Source organism: Microcaecilia unicolor, chromosome 6 (genome assembly GCF_901765095.1).
Source record: "Microcaecilia unicolor chromosome 6, aMicUni1.1, whole genome shotgun sequence".
Lineage (NCBI taxonomy): Eukaryota > Metazoa > Chordata > Amphibia > Gymnophiona > Siphonopidae > Microcaecilia > Microcaecilia unicolor.
The window spans coordinates 91,320,546-91,346,625 of record NC_044036.1 but is presented as its reverse complement, the minus strand read 5'-3'; the positions used below and the strand labels follow the sequence as shown (position 1 = coordinate 91,346,625).

Genomic DNA, 26,080 nt, shown 5'->3' with positions numbered 1-26,080 from the left:
TTAACTACCACCAGGCTACCACATCAGCCCAGTGGTAGTTCCCAATCCCAGCGCACGACACTGATATTTTTGTAGCGTCAGTGTTTACATGGGGGTAATCAGGCAGTGCCAAGCGCTGCCCAGTTACCACTGGGTTAGCATGGGAGCCCTTACCGCCACCTCAATGGGTGGTGGTAAGTGCTCCCTCCCGAAATGGACGTTTGGCAAGTGGTTCACTTGCCACACAGCCATTTCTTAAAAAAGAAAAAAAAAAGACAGACTTTTACCCGCTGCAGTAAAAAGGGGCCTCGGAGCGCATAAAGAAACCCCTTTTACCGTAGCTTGGTAAAAGGACCCCTTGAACACTTCAAGACAGGAATAAGCAAAGGGCCTCCACGTCATCTGCAGCTTCATGCTACTGCTTTGGTGTCCCCATGATGGACCTGGATTTGCATTTGACTTTCTGTAGCTGAAGCTCTCTGTTGAAATGTAGAGGCATCTCAGGTTGGCTGTTGGAAGAAAACATTTTAAAAATGACATCTTAAATGCTCTACAGATGAGTCACAAGCCTGTTAAGACTACATGAGAGTTGATATTTCTGGAGAAGGGTGGTAATTGAATGGAGAAATTTGAGATTAGGTTCTTCTTTTACTAACTATTTTAATGTCAAAAAATCTCCACATTAAATCCTAGGTTGCATCTGGTGGAGTAACCTGCTTTACTGATACCTTGGAAAAACGGTAGCAGAAGAATATGGAATGGCCTCTACTAGGTGGAGGGGATGGAAATGAAGATTGTATCTGACTTCAAGAAAGCATGGGGCAAGCACATACGATCTCTAAGGGATAAGAGGGATGGTATATGGTATAACATGGGTAGGCTGGATAGGCCATATGGTCTATATCTGCCATCATTTTCAATGTTAAGAGTTACCTTAGAGTGTCAAGACTTGTTGACTCCATCCCCTGTAAGAGGACAGCGGGCATACACTCGCCGGTATTTTTCATCAATTTTATCCAGGTACCAGGTGCCAGGGAACAGGTCTTCCACTGCCCCCTGTGGAACATAGTTCACTAGAAGAAGAAGAGATACAGTGAGAAACAGTAAGATTAGACAAAGGAATTAATGCTTTGGGGGAAACATCTGCTGTTGGCTGACCTGAAAATGGACTCTTATCAACCTTTTAAGTGCATCTTAATGTTTACAATGTTGTCCAAGAACCAGATGGAAGGAGGAGTTTTAAATAGTACTGAACATATCTATTGGACCCAAGTGCTTTATTAAGGTAGATTTAGTTATATTGTGAATAAAAATGTTCACCTTGACACTGGTCAATTGCAATTTCTGCTGATGACAGTACACACACAACAATTGATCATTAATGTGGAAGGTTTGCCATTCCTTCCCACTCTCTCTTCCCCCTCCCCCCACCACTAGCATCTTCTGTGGTGTGTTGTTTTTTGCATAATACATGGTAACCTGTGTCCCAAAAATGGGGTGAGTATGCATGGAATTGTTTGAGTGGAATCTGATCCCCCACAGGATCTACATATTGGGAGGAGTGAGGTGATGTCCAACTGTGATGTGCCGTAGGTGTCATGTAAAACCAAGCGGGCCAACATTCAGACTGCAGAAGAGAGCCTGACTAACTCTCACGGTCGGTGGTCAGCCCAAATATTCAATGCCAGGCCATTTCTGGTGACTGGCATTGAATACCCTTAATTTTTAACCAGTTTAAACCAGCTATTTAAGTGGTCCAATGTGGCTGCTTAGAATAGCCAGATATGGCTTGAATATCTGGGGATAGCTGGCTATATCGCGCGATATAGCTGGTTATCTCCTAGGCACTAACCAGGAATATTCAGCAGGGATAACCAGCTGTCCCCCGCTAAATACTGCCGGAGAGCCATTTAACTGGTCAGGTGTCATTCCTGGTCAGTTAAATGGTTTCAAATATCAGGGGGAAAGGGGTATAACCCTTTGGTAAGGAGGAGTTAGAGGTCTGTTTCATTCTCCACCCTACTGGTAGGCAGCCAGGAACTAAGAGGGATGCCTGGACCCTATGGAGGAGGGGGGGTTGATAGGACAGGACAAAATTCCAGTGAAGATCCCAGACCCTGCTGGTGGGCAGCCAGAGCTGAAGGAGGGAACATGGACCTCACAGTGAGGGGCTGTCAGACCACTGTCTGCCTAGAACAGGAATGAAAATGCTATGAGTTCTCATGATGTAGGTGGTCAGCAAGGGCTGAAGGAGGCACTTATATCCCACAATGAGGGGCTTCTGGGCCTAATGGAGGAAGTATAAACAGGAACCAGGAGGAAGGAGATCAAGAGCTGGCTACAATCCCATCAATGAAGACAAGGACAAGATCCAGATTAACTGCAGTGTTTTGCTAAAAGACCTTTTTTTGGAGTTCTACCCCTGCATGCTGATCTTTTTCAATTAGAAGAAATCAGCAATGGATTGTGTTTTTATTCAGAGACTGGCCTAGACAGTGGAATTCATGGAGTGCCTGAAGTATGAAAGGACTGGTGTAATGCAGAAGGACAGTATCCCACTAAGGTGAGGCCTTGAGAGTTAACTCTCACCCTCCCTCCCCTCTTTCCCCAACCCTAGCTCCCCTACCCAACACGGCCCAGGGGTCAGGGGCCTGGTGTTTTGCCTCACCCCATACTGCATGGTTGGTGTTCTCCCAAGCTGTTACATAAGGAGTAATGCAATCAAAATTCAAAAATAATTATGCTAATTTAAAATATTGTCAACACTGTCCAGTATATTAGGAGTTAATTTTTGAGTCTAAGGGGCCCTTTTACTAAGCTGCTTAGGTGCCTATTCATGCCCAATGCGCACAATTTTAAGTTACCTCCCAGCTACTGCGTGGCCCTTGCGGTAATTTCATTTTTGATGCGCATCTGCTACGCGCGCTGGAAAATATTTTTTTTCTGGCACGTGGGTGGTAATCGGCATTTTATGCACATAGACCATTACTGCCCGGTTACCGCGTGAGCCCTTACTGCTAGGTCAATGGCTGGCAGTAAGGTCTCAGACCCAAAATGGACCCGTAGCAATTTTCATTTTGCCACACGTCCATTTTTACCAAAATTTTTAAAAAGGCATTTTTTTACAGGTATGCTGAAAAATGATTCTGTGCTTGCCCAAAACATACATATACACTACCACAGGCCATTTTTCAGTGCGTCTTTGTAAAAGGGCCCCTAAATATGGTGAGCAATGGTGATAATGGTACTGAAAACCTAGATGCATAAATGAAAACAGCGGATAAGTTGGTCTCTGGGTATCTGACCATCTACAGATTTCTTCATATTCAGGGATGGACTGCTGCCATAAATAAGCATTTCACTGCTGGTGCCAGGGTATTGAAACTTAAACCAAAAATATTAATGAGAGGATTCCACACAAAGAATCTGAAGGGACGTCCAAGTACCTCTGGAGATTAAAGCAGAAGTGAATCTTTAATTGGGATACTACGGAACCACATGGTTTAAACTGTGAAGTAGAATGGTGGGCATATCTATAACATAACGTACGTAATCAGCTTTTTTGCATATTACTTTGCATTGTGCATGTAGCTCCAGTCAATGAGTTTAAGTTTTTCAGACGTCACCAGGATAGCTCAGGTTTAAAAGGAGCTGAGCTTTCTTCCGGTTTTTGAGGTGGAGTCTTTCATCTGATAGAAGCAATGTGAGGTATGTTGTCTTTTTCTCTGACTGCTACCATTGATCATTCAAAACCTGTTTTTTTGTTTAGCATTTGATATAATGTATTTTAAAACACTTTTGTAACACATTTTTATGGTTTACAGAGACCATCACAGATTACTTTAAAACCTTTCAATACTGGGGACCTTAAGGCGGAATGCGAACATAGCCCATGTCAGAACCCAAGACAATTTTTGAAGATAAGTTAAAAAAAATTTGATATTGAATTTATCAAATATTTTTGAGATTTAAAATGGTAAAATAATGTGCAATAATTAAAACATCTGATGCAGACATTTCAGAACACCTATGAGTCTGGTTGTCTTGCCAGAAAATATGAGCACAATTTAAAAAAAAGTTTTTTTTCACGTACGTCTGGACACATTTGAATATAATTATCTCTGTGCGAGGGTATTGAAACTTGGCATCATTTCATCTTCATGACCTTTGCAGAAGCCCTGCCCCTGTCCAAGAACTCTCACTGTTCTCCATCCTGGAACCCAAACAAACATTTCTCATTCTCTCTGCCATCCTCTTCCACCCTGAGGGTTAACTTACTTAAGTGATGAGTTTCCTCTTTCAGCTTCATAATCTCTGTAAACTCCTCAGGCTTTACTTTTTTCCTAGAGTCCAGGCGATCAGGCAGGTCAGAGAGACTGGATACCAACTTATCTAGAGGTGAACCTAGGAGGCAAACAATCCACAGCATGAGAAAAACCAATGGAGAGGATCAAAGGTCTTATTAAGTGAAGACTTGGAACTCCTAGGGCAGTGTTTTCTCAACCCAGTCCTTGGGGCACATTCAGCCGGTTGGGTTTTCAGGATATCCACAATGAATATACATGAGAGAGAACAGATTACAAAGTACAGAACAAAGTCCAAATAGCAAAAGAAAGCACCAAGAGCCTTCAAAATCAGGACAATGTTCCTTTAATAACATAACTTGGAAAACAATCTTCAAGAAATGACCCATTTGTTTTCCAGGTTATGTGATTAAAGGAACATTGTCCTACTGGACGCCTGTAAAACTTGCTAAAGTAAAACAAAGTACCTCAAATCTATATTGGCCATGTCAATCTGAAGTGGGTTCACTAGATCATTTGCTTTTTTCCTGTTGTAATTTGCAATCATACTGGCGTTCAGTTTGGGGCACTACTCAGAAGATATTTAAAATTCAAGATACTCTGTCCTTTAAAATACTAATCCTCAAGGCTTCAACTCCTGGCCTGCCAATCCCTCAAAAATATTTTAAACTAGTAAAAAAGGCCCGTTTCTGACACAAATGAAACGGGCGCTAGCAAGGTTTTCCTCGGAGTGTGTATGTTTGGGAGAGTGTATGTGAGAGTGACTGTTTGAGAGTCAGAGTGAAAGTGTGAGTGTGTGAGAGAGAGAGTGAGTCTGGGTGTGAGTGTGTTTGTGAGAGAGTGTGTGTGTGAGAATGAGAGTGTGTGCAAGTGTGTATGTGAGACACAGTGTGAGAGAGAGTGTGTGTGTGTGGGCGAGAGAGAGAGTGTGTGTGAGACACAGATTCTCTGTCAGAGTGAGTGTATGAGACCAAGCGAGTGTGTGAGTGACTGTGTGGCACATAGAGAGTGAATGTGATACAGTGTGAGACAGAGTGTGTGAGAGTGAGAGTCAGAAAGACATTGTATATGAGAGAGAGAGTGTGAGTCGTGCCCTCCCAATCCATGGCCATCTGTCCCCTGCCCCCTCCATTCATCCTTTTCCAGCAATTCCCCTCTCTCCGTGAGCCCTGCCCTCCCAATCAATGCCCATCCATGCTCCTCTGTCCCCTGCCCCCTCCATTCATCCCTTTCCAGCAATTCCCCTCTCTCCCTGAGCCCTGCCCTCCCAATCCATGGCCATCCATGTTACTCTGTCACCTGCCCCCTCCATTCATCCCTATCCAGCATTTCCCCTCTCTGCCTGAGGCCTGCCCTGCAATCCATATCCATCCATGCCCATCTGTCCCCTCCATTCATCCCTATCCAGCAATTCCCCTCTCCCTGAGTCCTGCCCTTCCAATCCATGCCCATCCATGCTCCTCTGTCACCTGGCCCCTCCATTCATCCCTATCCAGCAATTCCCCTCTCTCCCTGAGGCCTGCCCTGCAATCCATATCCATCCATGCCCATCTGTCCCCTCCATTCATCCCTATCCAGCAATTCCCCTCTCCCTGAGTCCTGCCCTTCCAATCCATGCCCATCCATGCTCCTCTGTCACCTGCCCCCTCCATTCATCCCTTTCCAGCAATTCCCCTCTCTCCCTGAGCCTTGCCCTCCCAATCCATGCCCATCCATGCTCCTCTGTCCCCTGCCGCCTCCATTCATCCTTTTCCAGCAAGTCCCCTCTCTCCCTTCCATGACCCCCCCTCGCATCCATGCTCCTCTCTCTCCCATGTCCCAGCCTGGCCCGCCCTCTTCTCCCCCCCCCTTCGCATCCATGCCCCCCCCCTTCGCATCCATGCATCCCTTTTTGTTTTTTTTCTTCTTTTTAAATTTACCTCCGTGGCGGTTCCGGCAGCGAAGCGTCAGGGAAGGAGGCGGCGCTCCCGATGTCTAGCTTTCCCTTCGCTGTGTTCCGCCTTCTTTTGACGTCATCCTTGACGTCAGAAGAAGGCGGAACACAGCGAAGGGAAGACTAGATGTCGGGAGCGCCGCCTCCTTCCCTGACGCTTCGCTTCCGGATTTGTTTGGTTTTTTTTTTCCGCCCTCGACATCATGACGTTTGACGCGAGGGCGGGGCAGAGACGGCTGGCTGGCTTGAAGGCTTCACACCACGAATCCACGAACCCTTCAGCCTGGGAGTGATGTCAGATGGCTTCATGGCTTCACAGAACGTTGTCCTCAGAACGTTGAGGGTGCGTTTTATTATATTAGATTGTTTAACGTAATGATTTCTCTTGGCCTGGGTGGTATTTTCATTTTTCACATGCGTCCAGTATGCATGCCAGGAAATTTCTGGTGCACGGCGCTAACCAGGCAGTAATCGGCAATGTACGCGAACTGACGATTACTGCCTGGTTAATGCATGAGACCTTACCGCTAAGTCAATGGGTGGTGGTAAGGTCTCAGGCCCAAAATGGACGCGTGCCAATTTTTATTTTGCAGCATGTCCATTTTCAGCCAAAAAAAAAGCCCTTTTTTGCAGGTGCACTGAAACATGGGCCTGCATTCGGCCAATACACGTGTCTACACCAGCGCAGGCCATTTTTCAGCGCACCTTAGTAAAAGACACCTAAGTAATGGCTATTAACCCCACCTAGAAAGGTGGATAGCTATGGGTAATACATATTTTCAATAAAGAAATACATTTTAAAATAGTCGTTAGACTAGGGGGCACACCATGAAACTAGCAGGCAACAGATTTAAAACACATTGAGGACTTATTATTTCACTCTACACAATCAGACTGGAATTTGTTGCCAGAGGATGTAGTCAAGGCAATTAGCATAAAAGGATCTAAAAGAGGTTTGAACAAGTTCCTTGAGGAAAAGTCCATGAAGAGTTGGGAAAGCAATAATTACTCTTTGGAATCTGCCTGGTGCTTCCTAGTGACTCAGATTGGTTGCTGTTGAAGTATGGATACTGGGCTCGATGCATAGGTGCCAGCTCTGTGGGTGCCCGAGCACCCCCAATATTGAGAAAACTCCTTTATTGTGACCAGGGAGCATTTACTTGTGTTCAGTTTAGCACCCCCAATCATTTTTGAATAGTTGGCTCCTATGGCTTGATGGACCTTTGGTCTGACCAAGTGTGACATGTCTTATATTCAGTGGCATGAAAAGAGGAAGGATGGGACAGTGGGATGAAAGGAGGGTGGGTAGGATAGTAGGGTGGAAGGAAGCAAGAGAATGGGATACAAGGTGAGAAACAGTACAACTGGGATAATGGGACAAGATTATGTGGCAATAGGTAGAAGGACAAATGGATGGAAGAAGAGCTTACCTGGAGCAGAATCCTGAGAGACTTGAATGGAAAATAAGCTGGAAGCCAAACCTGATCCATAAGAGAAAGCACCAATTCTGGAACCAGCTAATTGCCGAGCTGAATTCCTGCAGGAGACATAAAAACAACCAATGAGGTGCTCGCATTATGGAGCTTGGGTGGAAGATGGTGCTTTACTTGCTGGTTAGAAATAATAACTGCTGCACATTTCTCAGAATTTGAGAAATGTAATCTGTCCACCCTAATCTGTATCTGTGGAATTTTTGGTTTCCAGCATATTTAATCTTCATGGTGATACTCTGTGGGTCTTTTTCTTGTTTGGTATTTCTGTGACATGTTACACACCAGCTAAAAGTTAAGCACCAAAAATCTGGACACTATGCTAGTATTCTATAATGGTGGAATTGTGTATCAAATCTGTTAGAATACTTGCTTAAATCCACAGTTACGCTCCAACCTTTAGGTGTGACCACTTACTGTATGCCATGTCTACAGCTGGTGTAAATGGTGGTGCCTGAATGCAGCAATTGCACACATAAAGGCAGGTATTCTATAAAGCACGTGATGCACCCCTGATACGCCATTCCCCTCCCATGTTAATGCCCCCTTTTCAGTTGTGCATGACAGCGGTTAGGCACTCCAGGCCAGATTCTGTAAAAGGCATCTAAAAAATAGGCATGTCCAAAAATAACACTTAGCGTTATTCTATAATTCATGCCTAAAGTTAGGCGCAGTTTATAGAATAGCACACAGGGCTGGGGAACGTGCCTACGTTTAAGCACGGCCAATTAAACTACTAAAAATCTGGCGTAAATACTAGGACCTAAATGTAGACGTGTTTCCCAAATTCTATCGCCACTCATGTAAATTTGTGGAACACCCCCGACACACCCACACTCCTCCCATGGCCACACCCCTTTTCAGCTAAGCATTTAGGATTTATGTGTGCCTCTTTTTAGAATACGCCTAAAACATTGCATGTGTAAATCCCAATTATTGTCAATTAGTGATGATAATTGGTTGTTATCGGCCAATTATCACTGATTGGTTTGTTAGTCAATTAAGATGCATGTGTAAATTGGACATGCTCTCAATTTAAAGTGCACAACTCGCCGTGCCTTATATAGAATCTGGGGGTCAGTTTACATACTAGGGGATATGTCAGTTACATGCACCACTGCTAATTATTGCCAATTAGTGCTTGTTAAGGCCAATTATTAGGACTTAACAAATTGTTACTGACCCTGTTCTATAACTGGACATGCAATTGCGTGCCTAATTTTAGGCAACATTTATAGAATTTGGGGGTCATTGAAGGCATATGGTTGAACTATTTTATTTATTTATTTATTTATTATTTATAGCACTTGATATACTGCAATTGATCCCTGAGGCGACTATGTGTTTGTGAGGCGGGGCTGGTGGTTGAGAGGTGGGGATAGTGCTGGGCAGATATCCAGTCTGTGCCAGAGCCGGTGGTGGGAGGCGGGGCTGGTGGTTGGGAGGCAGGGATAGTGCTGAGCAGACTTATACGGTCTGTGCCCTGAAGAGGACAGGTACAAATCAAAGTAGGATATACACAAAAAGTAGCACATATGAGTTTATCTTGTTGGGCAGACTGGATGGACCATGCAGGTCTTTTTCTGCCGTCATCTACTATGTTACTATCAGGCTCATTTTCAAAGCACTTAGCCTCCCAAAGTTCCATAGAAACCTATGGAACTTAGCCTCCCAAAGTGCTTTGAAAATATGCCTCTATGTGATTTACAATTTCTATTACAGGTATTTTGCACTGTCCCTAATGGGCTCACAATCTAAGTTATATATTGTACCTGGGGCAATGGAGGGCTAAGTGACTTGCCCAGAGTCACACAGAGCAGCAGAGGGAATTGAACCTGGTTCTCCAAGATCTCAACCCACTGCTGACCGTCAGGCAGCAGAGGGAACTGAACCCAGCTCCCCAGGTCCACAAGCCACTACACTAACCATTAGGCCACTCCTCCACTCTGTACTAGTAGCAAGAGCAGACTTTTCTGGGCTCATACACATTCTTACTCACCGTGCTAAGACAGAAGCCAAGCAGCCATACATTGAGGGCGTATACATATTTCCATTTTGGGTAGCAAGGAACAGTGAGGATTTGGTTTTCTCATTGAACACTGCCTGGCTGGCTTTCAGAGCAGCCTTTTCTATGTCCTTGTCAAAGTATGTATCTTCCAACTTGTAATCCCTGGGTAGAATTAAATTGCAATTTAGCGACAAGGTCAAAATAGCCACTAGTCAGCAAACATCTCACCTGTTGTCTGGTGTTTATTTTCCTAAAAAGCTTGTGCACTAAGCATTTCTCTAACATACACAGAATTAAGGACTCAATTTACTAACATGCTCTGCTACATTAAATATGTTAATGCTATTTACATGTGTTATTGGAAAATAGATTTTATTGCACAAAGTGAAGTTCATGTTATATAACACAAATCAATGCATGGTAATGTAATACTGTCTTTTAATCTAGTCCTAAGAATGTTGAGATGCCAAATTTAACAGCAACAGATGATAACATGCAATTTTTTTGTTGTGGTGGAGGATGAAGGTTTGGCTTAGAAATCTCTTCCTGGTCCTTTGGACTTCGGACTCAGTTGGAACTGGCCTCTACTGAGTTTCTTGAGTCTTCTTTGACATTCATTCCCCTATTTTCATAGCTTCATACCAATTTAGCCCAGCCAACAGGGCCAGGGTCACTATAGAACCCAGACGTGGACCCTACATTTAGCCACAAGGTGGTGCCATTGCTCAAGGACTGGGACTCACTCTCCATGAGGCTGTGAATGTTTCTTCTACAGCAGTCTCAGCTCTCACCAACTTAGGAAGCAAAAGAGCTGACTCAGCAGTCAGGCCTGGGTCTTTTTCATGGCAATTTTACTGATGATATTTAAGGACACGTTTAAGGACGTAGCAAAAGTACTGAAAAACTGCAAATCAATTCTATGTGCAATAATTTTAGGAATAAGAACATGCTTTGTATACTATCATACCAGAAGAGCTTTACCCACCTGAAAGGCTGCAAGTCCTGGAAGATGCCATTGCGAGTGTTGAGATTGGGGTTACTGAGGAAATCATTTAGTAACAATCGAGCCATGGATTTCTGCACCAGTTTACAGAAGGGAGTGTGGAAAACTACATGCTGGAAATCATCAAGAGTAAATGGCCTGTCCATTCCAGCTGCAATGACAGACGGCAACACATTAAGAAAACACAGCTACGGCACAAGTAGGGTTACCATATGGCTCCAGAAAAAGGAGGACGGATTGAGCCAGCCGGGTTTTACTTCCATTGCTTTCAATGGAAAGCAATTGCTTTCAATGGAAGTAATTGAGCCAGCCGGGTAGTAACCCTAGGCACAAGAGAGCCAGAGACACCTGAAAAGCAGCTGCTTACAGTGGCTGCCTAGAGACACAGAGAGGAGGAGAGACGTGAGCACTGTTCCTTCTAAGCTGAGCGGAAGTCCTCCACCTACAGTACTGACACTGGGGGGTTGGGGGAACGCTATTTCACTATTATATTTTCAATAGTGAGAGACAGGCGAGCTGTGCAGAATTCTAGAAAACCTGCCTGTCCCTAGTGATTGATAACACAATATTGAAGCACTGCCCCCTACTGGCAGCAATGCAGTTGGAGGACTCCCACTCAACTTAGAGGGAACAGTGGATGTGAGCATGAAATCCAACAGGTCAATATTCAGCTAGCAGCAGTGAATTTTTTCTTTTTTTTTTTAAGGCTGACCACTATCGGCTAATTTGAAGCATGTCTAGGTACCAACATTGAATATTCAGGTCTTCTGAGAACCCAGAAATTAAGTGGGTGCCAGCTGATATTCAGTACCATACTGAAAAGATATATGGTCCTATCTACCCAGTTAGCTATGCAGGCACTGGCACTAATCATCACTGATGCCTGTATATCTTCTTGGTCTGCCCCAGCACTGCCAGATTGTGCTGGGGTGGCCATAGCCAATATTCATCAGTACTACCTGGTTATGTGCCACTGAATATCGGCAGACAACCTACTGATCGGGGTTTAAGTGGCCAGAAACCTCTCTTACCCACTTAAACTCCTTTGAATATTGACTCTCAAGGGGTAAATATTCAGCCGATGGCAGTCAGCGATTTTTACCACTCTGGCTTTTATGCTCTGATATTAAATGCCAGGCCATCCTGGGGTTATAAGAGTCCAGATACCGGGTCATCTTTGTGAACATTCAAGATATGGGTTTCAGTAGGGTTGGGGGGAGAGGGGTGATCTTGCCTATAATAGTTACATTTGAAAGGGAACTAGGGTAGTGGGGAGGAGAGTGTGGGAGTTTTTCTCACAAAACAAAAAAATGGGATCATAAGTTATCCAGCTCATTGCTGCATGCTGTTTTTGTTTATTATTATGCTAAGTATGGTTATTGTTAAGTAATCACTCAATGTTTTTGTTTCATCATGTTGTTTAGTTGTTCAGTGTTGATTTGTTTTTTGATCCCGAATAAAAACCATTAAACCTTAAATGCCAGGCCATGTCTGGGCACCAGCATCGAATATCAGGCTATATGCAGCTGGCCAACCCTTATTACTACTACTACTATTTAGCATTTCTATAGCGCTACAAGGCATACGCAGCGCTGCACAAACATAGAAGAAAGACAGTCCCTGCTCAAAGAGCTTACAATCTAATAGACAAAAAATAAATAAAGTAAGCAAATCAAATCAATTAATGTGAACGGGAAGGAAGAGAGGAGGGTAGGTGGAGGCGAGTGGTTACAAGTGGTTACGAGTCAAAAGCTATTAGATTGTAAGCTCTTTGAGCAGGGACTGTCTTTCTTCTATGTTTGTGCAGCGCTGCGTATGCCTTGTAGCGCTATAGAAATGCTAAATAGTAGTAGTAGTAGTAGTAAAAGCAATGTTAAAGAGGTGGGCTTTCAGTCTAGATTTAAAGGTGGCCAAGGATGGGGCAAGACGTAGGGGCTCAGGAAGTTTATTCCAGGCGTAGGGTGCAGCGAGACAGAAGGCGCGAAGTCTGGAGGAGTTGGCAGTAGTGGAGAAGGGAACAGATAAGAAGGATTTATCCATGGAGCGGAGTGCACGGGAAGGGGTGTAGGGAAGGACGAGTGTGGAGAGATACTTGGGAGCAGCAGAGTGAATACATTTATAGGTTAGTAGAAGAAGTTTGAACAGGATGCGAAAACGGATAGGGAGCCAGTGAAGGGTCTTGAGGAGAGGGGTAGTATGAGTAAAGCGACCCTGGCGGAAGATGAGACAGGCAGCAGAGTTTTGAACCGACTGGAGAGGGGAGAGGTGACTAAGTGGGAGGCCAGCAAGAAGCAGATTGCAGTAGTCTAAACGAGAGGTGACAAGGGTGTGGATGAGGGTTTTGGTAGAGTGCTCGGAAAGAAAGGGGCGGATTTTACGGATGTTGTAAAGAAAGAAATGACAGGTCTTGGCGGTCTGCTGGATATGAGCAGAGAAGGAGAGAGAAGAGTCAAAGATGACCCCAAGGTTTCGAGCTGAGGAGACAGGGAGAATGAGAGCGCCATCAACAGAAATAGAAAACGGGGGGAGCGGGGAGGTGGGTTTGGGGGGGGAAAATGAGAAGCTCGGTTTTGGTCATATTTAATTTCAGGTGGCGTTGAGACATCCAGGCAGCAATGTCAGACAAGCACGCTGAAACTTTGATTTGGATGCAAGGTGAGATATCAGGGGTAGAAAGGTAGATTTGGGAGTCATCAGCATAGAGATGGTAGGAAAAGCCATGGGATGAGATTAATGAACCAAGGGAAGAAGTGTAGATAGAAAAGAGGAGGGGACCAAGAACAGAACCCTGAGGTACGCCGACAGGCAGAGGAATAGAAGTAGAAGAGGATCCACCAGAGTGAACACTAAAGGTGCGGAGGGAGAGGTAGGAAGAGAACCAGGAAAGGACAGAGCCTTGGAATCCAAGTGAGGACAGGGTATCGAGAAGTATGCTGTGATCGACAGTGTCAAAAGCAGCGGAAAGATCAAGAAGAATGAGGATGGAATATTGACCTCTGGATTTAGCCAGTAATAGGTCATTGGAGACTTTAGTAAGCGCAGTTTCGGTTGAGTGGAGAGGGCGAAAACCAGATTGTAGTGGGTCAAGAATAGCATGTGAGGAGAGAAAATCAAGGCAGCGGCGGTGAACAGCACGCTCAAGTAATTTGGAGAGAAAAGGAAGGAGGGAGATGGGTCGGTAATTAGAGGGACAAGTAGGGTCAAGTGAAGGCTTCTTAAGGAGAGGTGTGACCACAGCATGTTTAAAGGCAGCAGGGACAGTCGCAGTGGAAAGTGAGGGTAAGGACTGATATTCAGCTCTAAACCGGATAGGACAGGTTTTTATGTGGCCTGATTTGTCTGGTTAACTTATCCGGTTAAGGGCTGAATATCTTCACTTAACAAGATAAATGCCAACTCCGCTCTGGAACATCCTCAAAATAGTTTCCATTTTTATTTATTTTATTTATTTATTACATTTGTACCCTGCGCTTTCACGCTCATGGCAGGTTCAATGCGGCTTACATAGCAGTTAGGATTTCAGTGTGTTGCAGAGAGAAGTACAATCTGTAGCAACGTTGTATTAATGTAGCAAGATAGAAGAAGTTATTTGTTATCACAAGAAAAGGGGTAGTGTAGGTGGGAGAGTTAGGGAGGGGGTGAGTGAGTTGTGTTAGGAGATTTGGTGTAAGAGAATAGGGGGGGAGGAGATGTAGGAGGATTGGTGGGAGGGTGTGGGAGGGGGTCTAGTTCATTGTCATTATCGCTTGGCTGGTTGTTATGTGGATGGGTACATCGTTTAGGTTGGATCATTTGGGTACGCTTGTTTGAAAAGGTGGGCTTTCAGCAGTTTCCGAAAGGTTAGGTGATCGTTGATTGCTCTAATAGATCTTGGTAGGGCGTTCCAGTGTTGGCTGCCTATGACAGAGAAGTTGGGTGCATAGTAGGTTTTGTACCTGAGTCCCTTGCAGTTGGGAAGGTACAAGAAGTTGAGATAGGTTCGTGAAGATTTTTATATTGATTTTTTGTGGTTAGAGGGGATAATCAGTGACAGCTTTCCGGTAATATCCCCAGTTGGGCAGCTGAGCGCCATTTAACCGGTTAAGAGCCTCTCCTACCCCGGTTAAATGGTTCTGAATATTGCCCCTGAACGTTTGTTTCATGACGTGCTTTGAGTGCCAGAGACAGGCTGACATAAGGCTGCCAATCTCTTCATTTCATGAAGGCTAAGCTGAGCCAGTCTTGGTTGTACCTCATTGCATGCAGTCTTGTAGGTTTTGAATGTCTTATAGAAAAAGCAGCTCTGTATTGCCATACATGCCGAAGAGCAGTACTATTCACTGGCAGTCCTCAAGGGCCACAAGCAGGTCAAGTTTTCAGAATGCGCCCAATGAATATACATGAGACAGATTTATATGCATACTACTGCCTACCCCTGACCTAACCACCCATAAGTACATAAGTATTGCAATACTGGGACAGTACTGGGCTTGATGGACCTTTGGTCTAAGGTCCATCAAGCCCAGCAAACTGTTTCCAACAATGGCCAGTCCAGGTCACAAATACCTGGCAAGATCCCAAAAAAGTACTGAAGAGATCAGTGCACTGACCTAAGGAAAGGCTCATAATTCACTAAAACCTATTCCACAAGGGCAGTTATTCTATCAGATATTTTATTTATTTGCATTTGTATCCCACATTTTCCCACCTATTTGCGGGCTCAGTGTGGCTTGATAACACTTGTGCTTTGTTTGCTGGCCTTTTATTTTTTAACTGTTTCCTCCTGCTTCTCTCGGCTCTATAAGCTTTCATTCAGAACTACCCAGGACTTTTGCCTCACTTTTGTAATTCCCTTCCTATTGACAATCCTCAGCCAAAGAACCACAAACAACAGCTCAGTCCACAGACAGCTATGTGTGCACCCTAAGCTTGGCCAGTAGGTGTCACCCCTGAGCAACCATGGGGCTCTTTCCTTTTCTACCCTGCCTTTGCAAGATCCTCAGCCCCAGGCAGCAGAAACCAATCCTGGGAATCAATCTGGAATATTTTGTATGAAGTGATGCCTCAGCAATAAGGAAAGCCCCTAGTTTCTGTTTAAATTTGGCAAATACAATAGCCTTATTACTTCATTTGCTGCTTACTGTTACTCTACTCCTTGACTCAAAGATTTAAGTCAGACACTTTGACTGTAGCCTAGCTCTGTTTTCTAACTTGCTCATTTCTTATTGAAAGCAAAGACATTCCCACTACTGGTAGCATAATTCCCACCTTTCTGCCACTGAGCTTGGATCTTCTTGCGGTACACAGCATAGCACTGATCCAAGGCAGTTAAGTAACACAGAATGGAAAGCTTCCCATCCACCACAGGATACTCCGATGACAGGTCTGGCTTATAAAAGTCATACACGTGCTGCATGTGGGTTCCCCGCAAACCTTAGGATCAAATGAGAGACACATGAAAGTATAACTGTAATTGTGACTTTCCAGAGTGGAATTACCCATATCCATGTCTGAGTCAGTCAGCTCATGTGCCCACGTATGAAAATTGGAACTGACTGTGTGGTAGCAGAAAGTTATACGTTTGTGGGGTTTCAGAGTGTTTCAGCTTCAGCACACCTCATTAGCATGAGAAGTTGTACATATGTTGGCTACACATCAAGTAGTTAAAAAGATGGGGGGGAGGAGGGGGGCAATAGTTTTCTATGCTATTTGGCCAGTCAGATTATTGGATTCACTCACAATTCTGCGAGAGAAGGGCTGAAAGATTGCAGTCCTGGATTGTGAACCAAAATTGCTCTGGGTAAACGTTTTTGGGTCACAGACAGATCCAGCATTGTCAGATTTAGTTGTCTATATACCCCTGTTTTACTGCATTTCTTCCCCAGTCTCAGATTACAAACTGAAACATGCTGTTGGAAGAATTGTTATTTAGGTTTTAGAGAAGGTCTGGGCCCCATTTTAGATAGAAAGAAGGAATTAAGATATTTCGGGACATGTCAAATTCTGCTGGTATTTTAAAACAAGATCTGCCAATATCCAGGAATGCGCTACTACAGTAGCATGTTCTAAAAACCTCCAGACAGAGATTTGTGGTACTTGTGAAATATCCAGGAATGGACATTTGTATGCTGGTTACACGCAGTGGGAATATCCATTTTACAAGCATCAACATCTCAAATATCAATGGGGACACCAGCCAACATAAATGTATATCTGCCAGCAGATACATGTTTATGTTGGTATTGTACAACATGTATGTGCAAGTAGTCGGCCATTTTGGAAACCTACTTTTATTTTTTTTCCAAGTACTTATACAACCTGAAATCATCTGGCACTATCCTATTCACTGCACAAAATGAGCAACTTTATCTATTCAAGACGTCCCTAGGAGGAAGTGTAATTCCCAAAATTCATGTCAACAGATGAAAGTGTGCATTCTTCTTATGAAATGGGGAATGCATATGTGTAGTTTCTCCTTCACCTTAGTCCCACCTAAAACATACCCAAACCACACCCCTTTTCTCTAGGCACATATTTGTGATTTGATCATGTATATCCCAGCTTTCTAAAATCAGGATTTAGATGCATATCCAAATCACAAATTGGGCTTCTAAAATAAACACCTTACATGGGTAAGTTCTCAAACTGTGGTAAAATGCAGGCTTTTATCACACTTTGATTTTCCATGTGTAACCCTGGTCCCACTCACAACATTTCAAGGTGCTGGCTAAACCCTTCAAGGTAGGTATTCATATGGGCAGGAGGGGGCGCAGCAGGAAGAAGGACCCATGGCTGGCACAGTTAATACGATAACCCAGCACACAGGAGCAGGAGACAAACCCAGCGAGCAGTAAGCTACTGCCAGGTGGGGGATTGGGGTGGTGAAGGGACTGGGGGGGTTTGTGTGTGTGTGTGGGGGGGGGTCCTCAAGGTTGCTTGCCTCGGGCCCGGCTTTGTCTGTCGGCAGCCCTGGGTTTCTGAGGGTTTTTTTTTAATCCCATCCAGCTATATGTTGACTAGAATACAACTGCAATTTCAGATTGCTTTTTTAGGTTTGACTATTTTTCAAGCTGACCACCTTCTGGCTTCTGGTTTTCAATAGCTGTGTCTGTGAATTAAACTCATAGCACTAAAACCAAGTGAGTTGGAAGAACTACGGGGGGGGGGGGGGGGGGGGGGGGGGGTCAATGAAACAGGTTGTACTTCAGTAATTGGTGACATTATGAGCATAATCTCCTGAGGGAATAAGCCAAATTGAGGGTGGGCAGGAAGAGATTTAACTGCAGTGGGAGGCTATAATCAGAAGCTACTAAAACACAAATAAAAGGTTAATAGTAACAGGAAAGGGAATTAAACACACATTTTTTAAACCAAAAATATTTTGCACAGGTTAATTAGTACCCACTCGTTAACTGTTACAGATTAAGCTTCTTTTAATAGTGAGTCTGTTTAAATGAATCCCTAATGGCTCCTTTGCAAGCAAATTGCATCATCACACTGTCTGCCTGCAGTCACTTTCTGAAGAAAGAATTGAAATATATGTTACAAACAGCACAAACCTGTCTCTAATGCCAGAGGGGCATTGGGACCAACTAACATGGCCACCGCTCCTGCTCCTCCAGTAGGCCGAGCACTCCCACTAGCATAGACAGCGAGGTCTCCACAGACCACCAAAGCATACCGCCCTGCAGAAAGGGAGAGAGTAAACCTGCTCCTAAGTCTATATAAACAGAAAGTAAACAGAGCACAAAGGAGTTTTAGTAATAGACCAGTGGCTTAGTGAAGATTTCTATCAACCATTCCAGCCCAGGTAAGAAAGACATAGATGCTGATAGCAACTCTTTCCTCTGCTTTCAACTTTATCCCAGTCATCTTGTGATCTACAGGGACCAATGAGTGTCCAGCACACGTGCAGGATAATTTTACAACAGGTCACCTAGGTCGGAGGCCAAGTAATGGCCTACTGCAAGCCTCTTTTATAAAGATACAACGGCACTTAGGTGTCTCTATCAAATACCAGCATATAAGCAGCTGAACTTGTGGCTAAAATGTGGCCGCATTTATTTACACCAGTTTGGGTATGTATTTTATAACCTACGTGCCAACTTCATGACTCTGCCCACACACCTACACCCAGGTTGTGTAGAAGTACAAGCCCACTTGTATGTGTGGGATAATTTTATAAGAGGCCTCTCACCTGCATATATAGCCATATATGCAGGAAAAATCCTTTACAATATTATCCCATTTAATGGCCATTTATTTATACTGAGCATTGCATTTCTTTACATTTTATTTTACATCAAGAATACCTTGACAAGAAATTCAGAAATAACCTTTAAGAAATTCAGTATCTTGAGACCACAATATGAGAGGCTTAGAGTAGAAAACCAAGGAACCTGGTTACTCTGGCAAAGCAAAAGGCATTAGACCCTATTTTCTAAAGGTTCACCTCTCTTCCTAACCAATACTAACATACATTAGTGCCAACTTACTATTCCTGGCTCTGAGCTTTTTCAATCAATCAAATAGCAGGACTCCAAGGGCTCCAAAAACATGTATGAAGCATGTGAAAGTTTTAGAAAACATTGAAAAACATTGCATTTTTAAATGGTATGTGGCCATTTGTTTTTTTTATTAGCCTCCTAGCAAATGGATTCAGCCAGCTAATGGCCTCAAATACCACCTACATTTACCCCAAATATTTCTTTATCCTTTCTGTTCCAGGTTTTTTAGTGTCTTTCTTTGAATTTTCACATGGATTTACATAAGTACATAAGTATTGCCATACCAGGACAGACCAAAGGTCCATCAAGCCCAGCATTGGCCAACAGCGACCAATCCAGGTTACAAATACCTGGCAATATCCCCCCAAAAAGTACAAAACATTTTATGCTGCTTATCCCAGAAATAGTGGATTTTCCACAAGTCCAATTTACTTTAATGTCAACATTTATAGGCCATCTTTTCAAAAGTTTGAAACATTTAAATACAAACATAAATTAATCATAAAAACATGTTAAAAAAATACAGAAAACAATATGGGGTCCTTTAACTAAGCTGCAGGAAGCAGTACCGAGGAGTGTGCTCAAGTGACCAACGGTAGTTTTCAGATTGGCACACGCTTCCCATATGCTAAAAAATACTTGTATTTTTTAGCACTGGAGGCATGTTTGGGGGCGGAGAGTAGGCAGGCCCAGTGCTAATCAGCGCAGCTACATCGCCCCACACTAACTGATTAGCATGTGGTTAGCACAGGAGCCCTTACCACCTAGAAAATAGATGTTAGTAAAGGCTCCTGCGCTAATGGCCATGTGATAATTGAAAAATTAGTGCGTGGCAATTAATGGGGGAAATAAGAAATGCAGCTGTTTTACAGCACCCCCTCCTTTATTACTGATGGAGTCTTGAGAATAGCATCTGCTTTTCTCTTTCTTTTATCCTGTATTCCCTTCCCTCTCTCCAGCACCATTATCCCTTTTAACCCTCATTTTCCACATGCTCAAATGTTGTGAAGGATATAGGAGTGGATGGTAGCATGATGGCACCTCTTTGTGGTTGTGGGTTGTACACTGCAAATGCTAACCCTTTCTATCTTATACTGCACCTATATTGTTCTTTACATTTTTAGCTATAATGTTCTACTTCAGGTATGCTGCACTACTTCCCATCCCCCATTTTTATTTTCTGTATGTTTCTGCTAGCCTTTACTATCAGTCACATGCAGGAATTTCTGGCTGATCACAAACTCTGATAAGGCCTCCCGTTGCTACGGCAACTCAACTGCCTGGTACAACTTGTTACAAATATAATTTACAGAGAAGAGGTGTGGCAAGGACCTTATTGCAAGTCTCCAGCACATATGCAGCACCTATGATTGGTCCAGTGTAGGGGAGAAGTGAATGTTCACCACAGGCCTATAAAAGTTCGCTATAGACAAAGAAACTCTGAAATAGCCAGGCTGGCAGGAGAGCTTCATATCCTTGCCAAAGCCTATTTCCCGAGGGGGGTGTACTCCCCCCTCCCCCCGTAAGAACTAATTCTTTACAGCTAAGAATCTTTCATTCATTCTTTCTTTCTTCCTTTTTTTCTCTCAGCTCTGTGACCTTTGTATGACAGTGAGGAATAAACTTTCTTTCCTCCATTTTCTCTTTTTCTTTTTTCTCTTTTCAGCTGTTCTTTATATTGTTAGCCTGGCTTCTTATAATTTCCAAAACTACTGATGTAGTTAGATTTTGTAAGTTTGCTATTATTTTTCTACAACTTGCTACTGATATCTGATCCTTTGCTCTTGAGTAATAAAGATTCATTTTTTTTTTACTTTGTTTCTTTACTTCTGAGAATAGTATCCAAATGCAGCTAGTACAGTATTCACTAAAAGGGTAATTTCATAACAGGGCGCCTGGGTTAATATGGAAGAAAGGACCCTATTTTTGCCTTTTTTATAAAGGCTTCCAAACTCCAACCCTGAGCACTCCTATTGTACAAGTATGTGCCTGCTTGTACTGCATGTACTTCAGCTCTATTTATGCTTGTAAATCAGCATTTCACAAGTAAAAATTATATTACATTACATTTACCGTGAAGTTATATTTCCCTCACACCTAAAAATAGGTTCAGAGTGAATTACATTTAAAATAGAACCAGTTCAATAAGTTGGAAGCTTACAAAACAAGAAAAAGAGGTACAATCATTAATATTATAAAATAACAATGTTAAATCAAATTAAATTAGAACACATATTTTCTAAATAACATTGCCTTGAGAGACCTTAGTAAAAAAACACATAAGTTAAATTTAATTAGTCCAGATTAACTTGAACCACATATCTTATAAATAAAGTTGCCTTAAGAAGTTAGGGCCCCTTTTACCAAGTTGCGGCAAAAGGGGGCCTGTGCTGGCATTGCTGCATGTTTTTGACGCGCACCGAGGCCTCCTTTTACCGCAGTGGATAAAAGGTAGGTCTTTCTTTTTTTCACCAAATGGCCATGCGGCAAGTGAAGCACTTGCCGCGTGGCTATTTCAGGGGGGGGGGGGGGGAGACCTTACCGCCATCTATTGAGGTGGCAGTAAGGGCTCCCGTGCTAACCTGGTGGTAACCAGACAGCGTGCGGCACTGCCCAATTACCACTGGGTATACACTGGCGCTACAAAAATACAAATATTTTTGTAGCACTGGATATGATGGGACGCTGGCAGTGGGAACTACCACCTGGTTGCTATGGTAGCACGGCGGTACTTAATGTTTAGCAAGTGGTAAGCCCATGTTGGACTTACCGCTGCTTTGTAAAAGGGGCCTATATTGAGATAAAGAAATTACAAAAGTTGGCAAGGAATTCCAAATTTTTGTTGCCTGATTGAAATGATGAGTAGTAGTAGTAGTAGAATAAAATAAAAGTTATTTTGGAATGTAATCCTTTATATGATGGAAAGGATAATCTTAACTTAAATGGTTTATAACATTAATATATGAGCCCCTTTTACAAAGCGGCGGTACCTACCACCACTTTGTTGCGCACCCACCTGCCACTATTGCCAGGCTCCTGTAGGAGACCAGCGGTAGTGCCTGCCCCCAACATGCACCATTTCGGGCACGTCAAATTATTTTAAAAAATTTTGTGCCAGCGCTCCCCCGGGAAATGGCCATGCAGCAAGTGTTTCATTTACTATATGGCCATTTCCGTCCCCCATCCGGAATTTCCTTTTTCCACGTGGTGGTAAAGGGGGAGCCTTGGTGCGTGGCAAACCCGCATACCGATACCACTGCAGGACCCCTTTTACCGCTGCTTGGTAAAAGGAGCCCTAAATGCTATAAAAAAATAAAATAATAAGTCATAATCATCATTTGTAATGGAGACCCAACTTGTTTGCTGATCATGGAATCAGGTTTAATTATTGACTAGGAAACCCAGCCTGGTCATTGGCCACATAGTTCAACCTCATTATTGTTCATAGAGACCCAGTCAGGTGCATACATTTAAAATCTGTAACTATCAACTGTGGCCGCTTCATTAATTCATTGGTATAAGTGAGAAGCTTATTTTTCCAAACACAAGTAGATCACATCCTAGGCACCAAATTCAAATAAGGACCAGAAATTAAGAAGGAGCACTTACCATCCCATGAGCTAGACTCCACCCAATTGGCTGCATTGAAGAGGGAAGCAGTACCTCCATAGCAGGCATTGGTAGTGTCTATGCCCTCAATGTCTGTATTTCCTGAGTCCTCGAAGAGCTGCATCAGTACTGTCTTCACAGCCTTGGATTTGTCAATGATGGTCTCAGTGCCCACCTCTAGCCTGCCGATAGAGGTATAGGGCACATGGTTCCTTTCTAGCAATCGCTGCACCACTGTCAAACAGAGGGAGTTAATATCTTCCCGGTCTGAGCAAAAACCCATCTTTGTCTGTCCCAGACCCACCGTGTATTTCCCGGCTTCAACACCATCATATTTCTCTAGGTCTGTCTGTTCCACATATTGGGAAGGAAAGTAGATCTCCAAAGCAAGGATGCCCACGTCCTCTGGCCACGGATTGCTTTTAGCCATTGGTGTCTTTGAATCTGTAGCAAATCTAGAAAAATTGGTATTAGTGTCATTTTCATTTTAAGTCAATGAGATTTATGAGATCACACTACTCTGTGTACATGATACTGGGATCTATGGCTACAAATTATTCTAGATCCCTCTGCCTCTCTGAGAAGAATCATTGAAGCACTGTCCTTGGAAACTGCAAAAGTAAATACGATTTAGCACCATGTGCTCTTCTGGTTAACAGTATACAGGGCTGAATGAAAGTAAAAAAAAATTATGACCCTGTTTACTAAGGTGTACTAGCGTTTAGTGAGCACTAAACACTAGAGATACCCATATATTCTGATGGGTGTCTCTAGTATTTAATGCACGCTTAAAACGCTAATGCGCCTATAGCGCGGCTTAGTAAACAGGGCCCTTGGTCATAAGGAAACATCTTTCAGTGGTTTTTACATGGAAATATTTAATAATTAGTATGAAATCAGTAAGAGAAATGTCATTCTGATCAGTTGTGTGAGTTCCCAGTTAACCAGTCATGTAACACAAGAGCAGAGACAGAACCAATTGGTCATCTGCTATTTCTGGTTTATTACTCTTAGATTCAGAATTAGGTAAACAAGTGAAATTCCCCATTGGAAAAAATGTCATATTATTTTTTTAAATGTGTGTATTGCTTATAGGACATAGCAAACAAAACCCTATCATTTTAGTATATTTGATATTTAAGACCATAATATAAACACTGCCATACTGGGACAAACTGATGGTCCCAGTGGCGTAGCCAGACTGCCAATTTTGGGTGGGCCTGAACCCAAAGTGGGTGGGCACAAAATTTTCTCTGTACCCCCCCCCCCCCCCAGCAAAATTTAGTCACACTCAGATGCATTTGTCACACAGGGTAAAGTGCTGCTTTTCAGTGCATTCGATTTCAGACAATTTACTAATCCTTTTCAGTGAGCTTTCAGAGGCCAAAACCTCCTGCCTCAGGTCAGTATAATGCTGTTACGGTATCCTCTCCTGACCTAAGGAAGGAAGTATTGGTCTCTGAAACTTTATTAACACCATATTACTTTATCCTAAATTAAAAATAAAATTATTTTCTTTACCTTTGTTGTATGGCCATTTACATTGTCTCATTGTGTCTCTAGATTCTGCTTTCTTTCGTTTAACTCATTTGTCATTTTTCTCTCCTTTTTCTTTGCTTTCTTCAATATTTTTCTGCCTCTCCCTGTGTCTAGATTTAATTCATTCTTACTATCCATTCTTTAATTTCCTTCATCTACTTATGGCTTTTCATCTTTTTCTCACCCTTGTTCTCCCCATGCCCCTTCCTCTTATTCTCCAATCTTTCACTACTCCCCCTTTCCATGCAGCAGCTCTCCTCTTTCTCTCCCCATCCTTCCAGTGTCTCCCCTCTCTCTCCCCATCCTCCAATAGTCTCCCCTCTTTCTTTCTGCATCCTTCCATCCAGTGTCACCTCTTTCTCCCTACCCTTCCATCCAGTGTCTTCCCTCTTTCTCTCCCCATCCTTCTATCCATCTACCCTCTCTCCTGATCCTTCCATCTAATGTCTCTCTCCCTCCTTCTAACCAGTGTCTATCTCTCTACCCTTTTCTGTTCAGTGTCCTTTCTCTCTCCACATCCTTCCAGTCTCTCCCCTTTCTCTCTGCATCCTTCCATCCAGTGTCTCTCTCCCCACCCATCCGTTTTCCCTCTTTCTCTGCCATCCTTCCATCTTCTTCCATCTCTGTACCTCTATCTTCCTCCATGTTTAGTATCTCCTTTTCTCTGTGTCCCTATATTACTCTGTCCATCTTCTCCCCTCTCTTTGACCCCAGTGCCAATATATTTCTACCCTCTCTGACCCTACCCCATCCAGCTTCTCTCCTTCTCACTCCCTCCTCTTTCCAGCATCTGGTTTGGTTGCTTGATTTCCTGCCTCCCTCCCTCAAGCTGTAGGTTTAATATTCCCTTTTCCTTCATCTCCTTGGTCTGGTATCTCTGTTTCCCTTCCCTCCCTCCTTGTGCTGTACCAGCAGTTCTCTCCCTTCCCTCCAGTTCTCCTCCCATGTCCAGCAGCTCTCTCCCTTCCATCCAGATCCCCTCCTCCTCTTCCTCCCACATCTAACAGCTCTCTCCCTTCCACCCAGATCCCCTCCTCCTCTTCCTTCAGCAGCTCTCTCCCTTCCATTGTCCCCTCCTTCTCTTCCTCCCATATCCAGCAGCTCTTTCCCTTCCCTCCAGTCCCTTCCTCCTCTTCCTCCCTTGTCCAGCAGCTCTCCAACCCCTTCCTCCTCTCCCTCCCATGTCCAGCAGCTGTCTCCCTTCCATCGTCCCCTCCTCCTCTTCCTCCCATGTCCAGGAGCTCTCCCCCTTTCCTCCAGTCCCTTCTTCCTCTTCCTAGCTTGTCCAGCAGCTCTCCAGCCCCTTCCTCCTCTCCCTTCCATTCAGTCCCCTCCTCCCCTTCCTTCAGCAGCTCTCTCCCTTCCATCGTCCCCTCCTTCTCTTCCTCCCATGTCCAGCAGCTCTCTCCCTTCCCTCCAGTCCCTTCCTCCTCTTCCTACCTTGTCCAGCAGCTCTCCAACCCCTTCCTCCTCTCCCTCCCATGTCTAGCAGCTCTCTCCCTTCCCTCCCTCTTCCAGAAGCTCTCCAGCCCCTTCCTCCCACCTCCAGCAGCTCTATTCCTTCCCAGATCCCTCTAATCCCCTTCCTCCTACAAGTCTGTCTCTGGCAAAAGTATCCCTCCCCCCCCCCCAACCAACAAACCACAAATCCAGCACTTGCCCTCCAGGCCCACCCATCCAAATCCTTCATCGCTGTCGCTGCCTTTTCTCCCGCGGCTTCCGGGAGGCA

The 26,080-nt window shown here is 43.8% G+C and overlaps 1 protein-coding gene across 1 annotated transcript in view; it reads right to left on the bottom strand.

Annotated features, from left to right (window-relative positions):
- Nucleotides 1-347: 347 nt before the first annotated feature.
- Nucleotides 348-26,080, bottom strand: part of HMGCS2 (3-hydroxy-3-methylglutaryl-CoA synthase 2) — a 44,925-nt gene continuing 19,192 nt past the window's right edge. The window contains exons 2-10 of the mRNA XM_030206687.1: nt 22,813-23,267; nt 18,256-18,381; nt 15,965-16,129; nt 10,700-10,868; nt 9,706-9,876; nt 7,647-7,753; nt 4,258-4,383; nt 913-1,052; nt 348-488 (exon numbers count right to left, since the gene is read on the bottom strand). Coding sequence (XP_030062547.1) covers nt 922-1,052; nt 4,258-4,383; nt 7,647-7,753; nt 9,706-9,876; nt 10,700-10,868; nt 15,965-16,129; nt 18,256-18,381; nt 22,813-23,267 — 1,450 coding nt within the window. The 3' untranslated portion in view covers nt 348-488; nt 913-921. The remainder of the gene's footprint in view (nt 489-912; nt 1,053-4,257; nt 4,384-7,646; nt 7,754-9,705; nt 9,877-10,699; nt 10,869-15,964; nt 16,130-18,255; nt 18,382-22,812; nt 23,268-26,080) is intronic.